The 9296-nt window shown below is 29.1% G+C and overlaps 1 protein-coding gene across 1 annotated transcript in view; it reads right to left on the bottom strand.

Annotated features, from left to right (window-relative positions):
• Positions 1 to 3829: 3829 nt before the first annotated feature.
• The window catches only part of LOC119676117 (homeotic protein ultrabithorax-like), a 131356-nt gene continuing 125889 nt past the window's right edge, over positions 3830 to 9296 (bottom strand). The window contains exons 4-5 of the mRNA XM_038087346.1: positions 7056 to 7131; positions 3830 to 4028 (exon numbers count right to left, since the gene is read on the bottom strand). Of these exons, the coding sequence (XP_037943274.1) occupies positions 3830 to 4028; positions 7056 to 7131 (275 nt within the window). The remainder of the gene's footprint in view (positions 4029 to 7055; positions 7132 to 9296) is intronic.

Raw genomic sequence — 9296 nt, 5'->3', positions numbered from 1 at the left:
TTGTTTTTGTTGTTGTTGTTATTGTTGTAGTTGTATTTGTAGTTGTTTTAGAGTTTATCGTTTGTGTAATTCCTGGTTCATTGCTTTTAGCTAGTTTATAACTCACAAATAAATTTCATCCTTTTTGTTGTTTATTTGTTTTTTATTCTTATTTTCGTGGGGGCTTGTTGCTGGCTTAGCGAATTTCTAAGATCTTTTTGGCCTCATGGAAATACGAGCACCAATTTTACTATCAATTTAAGATATGTTTGAGAAAATTAAACAACAAAAACAAAGCAAAAAAAAAACTTTACCAAATCGCAGCCGCCTTTTAGTGTTGGTAAAAAGTTAAAGGATTTATTTTTATATTAAATTAATGTTGTTATCTTAAAACTCCATTAGAAAAACAAGAAAATGAGAAGCTGTCGCAGCAGCTGCTATCAGTGGCGAGTACTTAAATATATATAAGTAGAAAGAAATATATTCACATGTATATAAATTATTTATTTTTATTTTATTTTTAATTTTTTGTGTTTGCGTTTGTTTTTGTTTTTGTTTTTGTTAATGACAACAAAAATACTTTAGAAAGCTAACAAAATTCCAAAAGGAATACATCTTCGCAAAAACTCATCAGCCAACGAACTTCGGCTTCTATGGATCCCCACTTGAGTTCGATAATTTGGTTTGGGAAGAGAGACCATTTTAATATTCTTTCCATTACCTTAAGTTTTATTTTGTGTTACTTTTATTTGCTTGTAGCGATATTGTCGAAGTCAATGCCACATTTTTAAATTCACTTTAACGAACTAGTTTGGCCACTTCATGTAGCATTTGCTAACTTTTTTATCTCATATATACAAGTATATTTTTTTCACTGGAATATTTCTTACGAGTATCCTTTTATGCAGACAACAATCTTCGAAATGTACACAACGACTTCGGGAATATGCGAAGATAAATTAAAACTTAAATGGCGTTCCACTTGTAGAATGATTTCTCGTTTGTGATTTATTCACAACAAATGTTTTTAAATTAAAATGAAATATATTGCAGAATATAAGAATTACAATAGCAAGTTGATAATTTTAATAAAAATTATTCAAGTTCAAAAATCTCACCACCTTTATACAACATCTCTCATCTCTTAAAACTTCCCTTAAGGGCGCTTTACCCATCATACATATAATATTTCAGACAATTTGTTGATGTTTATTGTCAATGTTTGTTGATTCCATTATTACAAACTAATCCAGACAACCAGCATTTTATGTTATTTAATGTCAGCTTTATATATTAAACCCCAATATTTACACACTTCTACTATTAATATATTCTGTTAGATTCTGCTCACATTAGCTCTTATTTTTCTAATATACATCAGACAATATTTGTAGATAATAAACGTAATGTCTCGATAGAAATTGACAGGGCATGCCACGTCAGTATACGGCAGCGAGTTTAATTCAAGTCCATGATCATCATGAGACTCTAACTGCCGAGAAAGTTTTAAAAGCCGCACAGTACTTCATCATTGAAGTGCTCAAAGTGTTGGATTATTCACCTGTTAATCAGGAAGCCTGAACTGGATTTAGACCGTCGGGAGACAGGTTAGTTTTATCCTACTGATCGAGGTTTTGCCACAGTAATCTAGTTTAGTAATTTATGTACTTGATTTTGCATACAACATGTTTCATACTCATTGGTACTCATACACTTACAAAATTAAAAAAAAATATGTTTTAGAAACTAGAGGTAACTAAAGAGTGAAAGACATAAGTAAACTAATGCTCACTTTGAATTTTGTATTCATATCATGATAATGACAACATTCATCTCTTATAATCATTTTTATTCAGGCTGCGTTATGTATACATACAATATTTAGTAATATATAGGAAAGATGGGTGTGAGAAACTGGTGGTGTTTGGAGAGTGAAAAGCTCCAAAATAAGATAATGTGTACTTTGAGCTCTGGATTCCCAGATAATAAATAATATTTATCCCTTATACGTATTGCTATATAGGCTGTTTTCCTATTGATAAATTGATTTGGGTTGTAAGTACTCAAAATTTGAGCTTTAGATTCCCATTATGATAGTGATGATAAATAGCATTCATCTCTAACACTTTTTTCTATATACAAATTGAGTAGTATTGTGACTACTGCCTATATGTAAATGACTTATAAATAGACAGACATAAAAAACCGAAGATTATCGTGAAGTAAATGATTCTTTATTTAGTTTGAACTATAAGTTCATATCGGAGTAATGATAATAAACAATAAATTAAAAGTTTTTTAAAGTTGATATTGCTGATATATACACTGAAGTATTTTTTAATATTGTTTTTTTAGCGATTTGGTATTTAGCATAAATTCATCACAGCTATTTAATTAGAATCCTTATTGCTGCTAAAATAACTCTGTGTTGAAGTTAACTTTGTTACAGATTGAAGAATTGTCATATGTATGCTAATGTGTTAAAATCTATTAGTTAGTAATAGACTTAATAGTGAATTAAGAAAATGTGTCATTGTGAACACGTTTAAATATCTTGTAAAATAATAGTGCTGGGTAACTACACTAAAAGCATGAAATTCAAATAGGAAACAAATTCTGCAGAAAACCTTCGTAGCTATATTTTCCAAGTTGGAAATATATCTCCTGCTTTATTTACTGATAATGGTGGTTTTAAGAACAAAATGAAATTTGGAATTAAAAATAATTTAAAGATTGTTGAATCTTTCTCAATCAAGCAATTAATTATTTATTCAATTGTTGATTTCAACATATAACAAACTTAAAAATATATCACCTCTTTAATAAAATTACTAAAATTTCGGAACTATAAGTTATGATTCTAAATAGCAATACTGTAATTTCAGTCGGAGCTGAAAGCTTTTAACGATATGGCTCACTGTGCGATTATATATTCTTTAAAATCCTAAAAAAAATAAATAAATAAAAGAATGTTACCAAATAAAAAACTTAAAATGTAAGTAAACATTCCCTCAGTAATGAAAAAGGCAATAAAAATGCATCTTCTCGAAAATAAAGCATAAATGGGTAGAAATCTTTTCATTTCTGCCAGAAGATAAACGAAACGGAACCACTTTTTTCCGCCGCGCAACATTTCTCAGCTTATGCACCCTTTCACATTGAAAGAAAATACAAGAACACAACAAAAACATCAAGAAAAAACACAAAAAAAGGAGAAAAAAGCACAAGACGAAGAAAAATAACAACACAAACAACGACAACAACAACGAAGGAAAATAAAAAATTGCACATAAAATGCTTAACGAGCGAAAAGCACTTGCAAAATGTTTGAAAAAAAATATCTGAAAAAAAGTGCAACAACACAGCACAACATAACATAGAATTCGTGCAAACTTCTACTGAAGTTAGGCGACGCAAGTAAGGTTGTATGCAGCGCGACATGCTGAATGCAACAATGTAACGTAATGTAACGCAACGTAACGTGTTAACCAAAATAAATAGTTTAAAATAATCAAAAAAAAAAAAAAACAAAAGAGGAAAAAAACATTTGGAAAAAATTAATAGAAATGCGAACCTGCAACAGTTCAACCGCCAGTGTTGCTGTAATTTAGCTTATGTTGCTAATGTTGTTAGTGCTGTTGATGTTGTTAGAGTTGTTGTTGGTGTTACTGTTGTTGCGTTACATTTTTGTTATTGTATTTTAATGTAATTTTTTAATACCACAACTGGCTAAGGAATCCATTCAAGCTATTCAAGCTGCTGCATGCGTATTTCTAGTTGATGCACTTCTTCCTCAACGACGCTGAAGCAGTTCATATGCCGCTCACTGTTGTTAGGAATGGCTCGATGCTTAATGCTGCATGCCGTTTGCAGTATGCAGTATGCAATATGCGATATGCAGCATCTTCCAAATAAAGAAACCCAAAGCAAATTCTTCTTCTTTAACTGCTTCGTTGTTGTCGTTGTCGTTGCCGTCGTCATCATCATCAGCTTCAGCATCAGCATCGGTTGGTATCAACATCCATGTGTTGCTGATATTGCCGGTGCCACTGTTGTTGTTTTTGTTGTTCGCGTTAAAAGTTTATCTCTTTTTTTTTGTTGTAGATATTTTTTCGAAGCACATTTAATGATTTAAAATTCCATTTTAAGAATTTTATACTTAATGATGTGTTTCATGTTGTATACCATTTTTTTCGCAACATTTTCTATATCCTTTTCATTTTGTATATATACATATATATATAGCAACATATGTTCTTAACATATATTACGTATATATATCTAAATGTGTGCACTTGCATAAACTCGTAAAAATTCTAAAGTTTAAGGCATGGCGGTAGGTTCATACTTACGTTTGATGTATAAGCTCCGCAGTTGAAGTTATTCTCTTTTTATCAATATTTTTATTTTACTTTTAAATTGCTTTTTGTTGTTACAACATGCAGCATGAATTGTATGCGACTGTTTTTATTATAAATAATTCCACTTGAGCTGCTGCTGAGCTGCTTCTGAGCTGCTGCTGGTCCTGACCAATTTTAGAGACTGTCTATACACAAAAATACCTATATAAGCAAGCAAGAAGAAGGCATTTGGTAAACCAAATAATGTTCATATATGGACTTCAAAATGGCTGCTAAATATTTGGTGTGGATATGATAAAAAATGTCAACCTTAAACGAGTTTAGTTTTATTAAAAAGATGAAGAAGAAGAAGAAGGAATGGGAAATGCTGATAAATTAACAAGTTGATTTGCCGAAGGCACTTAAAAGTTGTTACATGATTGCAATTATTTTGTTTGGTGAATAGCAACACCAGCAACAACAACAACAACGACAACAATAAAAAATGCAATGCACCGATGTTTACAAAGACGATTTTCTGCTTTAATTAACGTTTACTTAAGAAAACTGCCCACAAGAATTTTATGCACTCAACTAATTTAATTTATGCAAAATATTGTTATTTAAATGAGTTCTCCTTTCTGTCATAAAACAGTCAAAACAGATGAAATTAAAAATTAATTGCTGTAAAATTTATTTGTCGCACTTAATTTTTTTAGTTTTTTAGAGAAAAAAAATTACAAATAAAATTTTAACAAGCGACCACCATTCTATATCGATTGCGGAACCAATAATTATAATGATGTATGATCCAAAAAATTATTCAAAAAACTATCTTAAAATATCCAAAAAAATTATTTGAGAAGTGATCCAATAAAAGATCCAAAAAATGATCCAAAAAATGATCCAAAAAATTATCCAAAAAAAGATCAAAAAATGATCTAAAAAGTGATCTTAAAAATGTTAAAAAGTCCAAAAGCTTATAGATATTATAAATGGAATAGATATGACTAATATCTTATGAGAAATACTTCTATCAAACGAATGAAGTAAGTTGGCTTTTAATAACAGTATAATTTCGCTTTATCAATGCTTTATCTTGTCAGAACAATGAGCAAAAATTATATGGAAATGAATTCATCAATATCTTATGGGACTAAAATTATCAAAATTTTGTGTGAATCATTATTTCTAATTGCCTAATAATAAAAGTGAAAGTTCGTATTACCAACATTATACCAGGGTTGTTTTAAACCTAAAATATGACATATTTCTTACTTATCTCTTAAACTCAAATAATGTGTCTTAAAATGAATGGATATAATGATATAATAAAAAACCTAGGATTTGATTTATTTCTTACATATAACTTGAATTTATATAGTATATCTTAGAATGAGTGGATGTGATAATACAGTAAAAACATGAAATTCACTATATTTCATACTTAAGTCTATCGTGAAATTGAACAACATTTCTAAACAATTTGGTAATCTAAACAACATTTTAAAGTCAAATTGATGTTTGTAGTGAATTTCACTTTGCAGTACAAAATTGTATTGCAATAAATCAGTGCATTCAGTAGTCAGCGTGAAATTTCAGTAACCAAAATATTTAGATTCTATGCTTTTCATATTTTATTGAAGACACATCACTCGCTGTTAAAAGTATCCCATGTCGCACTATCTCAGAGCAGGCTCAGTCTATACGCAGGCGACTGCTTGCATTCTTTAAAACAATAGATTGTTCTATTTTTTATGCGAACAAAACAGAGAAACTCGAAAAATTCGCACTGTAGATAGAGAATATTTTGCAAATTCTTCAGCTTTCACCTTATCTTAGTTGAAATGCGTATTTTACACAATTCGTTACGCTACTTCCTATTTTTGATTTATAGCAAAAGGACCTGTTGCATGATTTTGGAAAAGTCCAAAAGAACAAAAAAGAAGATATTTTTTAAAAATTCCATGTTTCATATTTTTGCATAATTTTGCGGTTTTGCTAATATTTGACCTGTTGTGATTGCACTAAATTAAAAAGTATACAGCTGCAGTGCACGCAACACAATAGAAGTAGCAACTGTCAATGCCGCTGACCTAAAAGTATCTAAGATCCGTATGTATCTAAGATAGTTTTTTTGTTTGTGTGTGAAATTTATGATTTATTGTCATATCCTTTTTGCACACTTTTGTTTTAAAAGGGAATGAAAAAATAAAAAAAATATTAGAAAGTTTTTTCCTATGAAATAGTGTACTCAATAGTCACACGTCAGTTGATATTTGAACGTGCTGCGCTGTTTTTCGTTGTTGCGACTCTGAATTTAATTCAAAAATTAAACTCATAATTTATATACAATTATTAAAATTCACATAATCGTACATAATGCAAAAGTATCATTATAACTATTTTGTTGGAAATCTACAAAATTATTACATTAAATATTTAATGGCGCCCAACGTGTTGCCATCGATAAGACTATTAATTCCTTTCTGCGCAATTTCATTGCAAATTTTAAAGCGAAATTCAATTATCACATAATAGTCACTCGCGTGTAAGTGCAGTGTCATATGACACTCGTTTATATCATTCTACATAATAAATGAATATTTCTCTCCTTGCGAAATGATACCTTCAAATTACACGAACGCACCACATCACACGGTAAGCCATAAGCGTACGTATGATATCCGTACTTCCAAAATGTTACTATGTTATTGTACGAGTAATTTTTCATACCTGAGTTCGATTTCAGTAGCGCCTGCTGGCACATCCAGGAGTTGTACGCATATATGGCCGTACCGGGGAGCTTGAGCTTGACAACATTAACAGAAAGTCATAAAAGCATTAAAGTCCATTTTTATGTGACAAAAGTGCGGGATTAAATTATTACAATAATTTTTCGCTTCAGTCAGTATCTGTAGCTGGCGGTGTATACAATTGCAATACAATAAAATCAAATTTACAGAGGCGTACGCTTAAGTTTTTACTAATGTAAGGAGATTCCTATAATATTATATTAAAAAATTTTTAATAATATTTTTTCAAAAATTATTCGAACTAAAAAATTTAAAAATTAAATCAATTTGAATAGTTCCGCTAATCAGAAATGAATATCTTAATGCTAAGAACAGGATATACACTGATATATAACAAAATAATTCGTCCGTAATTTCTATATGGTTATGTAGCGTTTAGCAACGCTTCTAACACTACTATTCACCAGCTAGAAATTGCACAAAGCCAGGCTCTGAGAAGGCTGTTCAAAGTTCCATGGTACATTAGGTTGAATGACACCTCAGGAACATCAAGATTGATCCCATCAAAAAATACATAAAATATAGAGCCCTGAAATTATTTACGAAAACTGACAGACTTACCAACACCGCGTTATCAAATCTCAAAATGGTTACAGGCTCCTCGCAGAGGTATGCAGATCTGAGGTCAATTATTGCTCAGTCTGATGAAGTGATAAAAAATAATCTAGTCAAGGTGTAGAAAGGGGTTTTGAAGAAACCTCGAGTTAAAAAAGAGTATAAGTGCTTAAGTGCTATAGCTCAAAACAGCTTCAACATAATATAATATATATAAAATATATGAATATATAAAATGTGAATATATATATGTAAAAAATTAATTACTAAACTTTTATAAAAGTTATCAAGAATATATAATATATGCTTTTTGTCTACGCTACTGTCTTTTCATTTACTGCCAAAATGCATAAAAAATACAAGATATTTACATTTTACAATTTCACAATTTTATATACAGAAGAACATAAAATTGCAATTATTATGCAGTGATTTTAATGCAATATATAAAAAAGTGCATGAAGTAAAAATTATTTTTTTCATTAAATTTTTATTTATGCATATTAAAATGCTCGGCTAGTGTTTCATGTAAAGTTCATTACTAAAATTACTTTAAATCAAAAATATTGAAAAATATATTCATATACGTAAAATGCAAAAAAAAAAAAAATAAATGAAATTGGAATAAATTATATATAAAATAATTAATCCTGTATAAAGAAAGAACATACGCAAAAATTTGGCTTTGATTGTTTATGGTAAAAATATTTGTTTAACTTGCAACTTATAATTAAATATAATATGTATATATGTCGTAAATTGTTTAAAAATAAACTCATATTTATATATATATTTGATTAACTTATACAATTTTTTTATATTTTGCTTTTAGGTAAGTGTCAACATTTTAAATAATATTTATTATATATTATATGGCGCAACAACAAATTATGAATATCAATTAAGGACCATCAATTGTAAGTAGAATTTTAATTAATTATACCAAAGGATCAGTACCATAAAAGGATAATACCGATTATAATCACATTTAACACTACTTAATGAGAGTGGTGTATAAGTATACCACTAGAATAGTTTGTAAGTAATGTAAAACTAGAAAAAGTTATTATTGCAGGACTTAAATAATGCAGGACTTATTTAAGTCCTGCATTATTTGTTGTGATTTTGAATTTTTATAACTTTAGAAGATATTAATTTCTATTTATAATATAGAAAACTATTCAAAAAACTTATTTTTATTACTAAAAGAAGACTATTGCACATAACCTTCCTTACATATTCTACAATGATAGATAAGTTAACATGGTTGTCTATTTTGTAATTCCAAAATGACTTGTAGTACCACAACATTCTCACAATAGTGCTACTTAAACAATAACTCTTATCTTATTGACTTCATTTACATCATACTATATAAATTATATTTATTTTTTTATAACTGATAACAATTTTTCTATAACTGAGTAATAGAGAACCTATAACTAGAAATAAAGTACAATTAGCACTACATTTAGTCATGTTCTTGTGCTGTTCCCAATAATATATATATTATATTCATCATCCCCATAGGCTTAGTAAACTGTGTTAGGTTATAATCGTATTAAGTGATTTATGTGTCTTACTGTTGCCAACCAGTTATTCCACC

Source organism: Teleopsis dalmanni, chromosome 2 (assembly GCF_002237135.1).
Source record: "Teleopsis dalmanni isolate 2A chromosome 2, ASM223713v2, whole genome shotgun sequence".
In the NCBI taxonomy this organism is placed as follows: Eukaryota; Metazoa; Arthropoda; class Insecta; order Diptera; family Diopsidae; genus Teleopsis; species Teleopsis dalmanni.
This window is presented reverse-complemented; position numbering and strand designations above follow the sequence as displayed.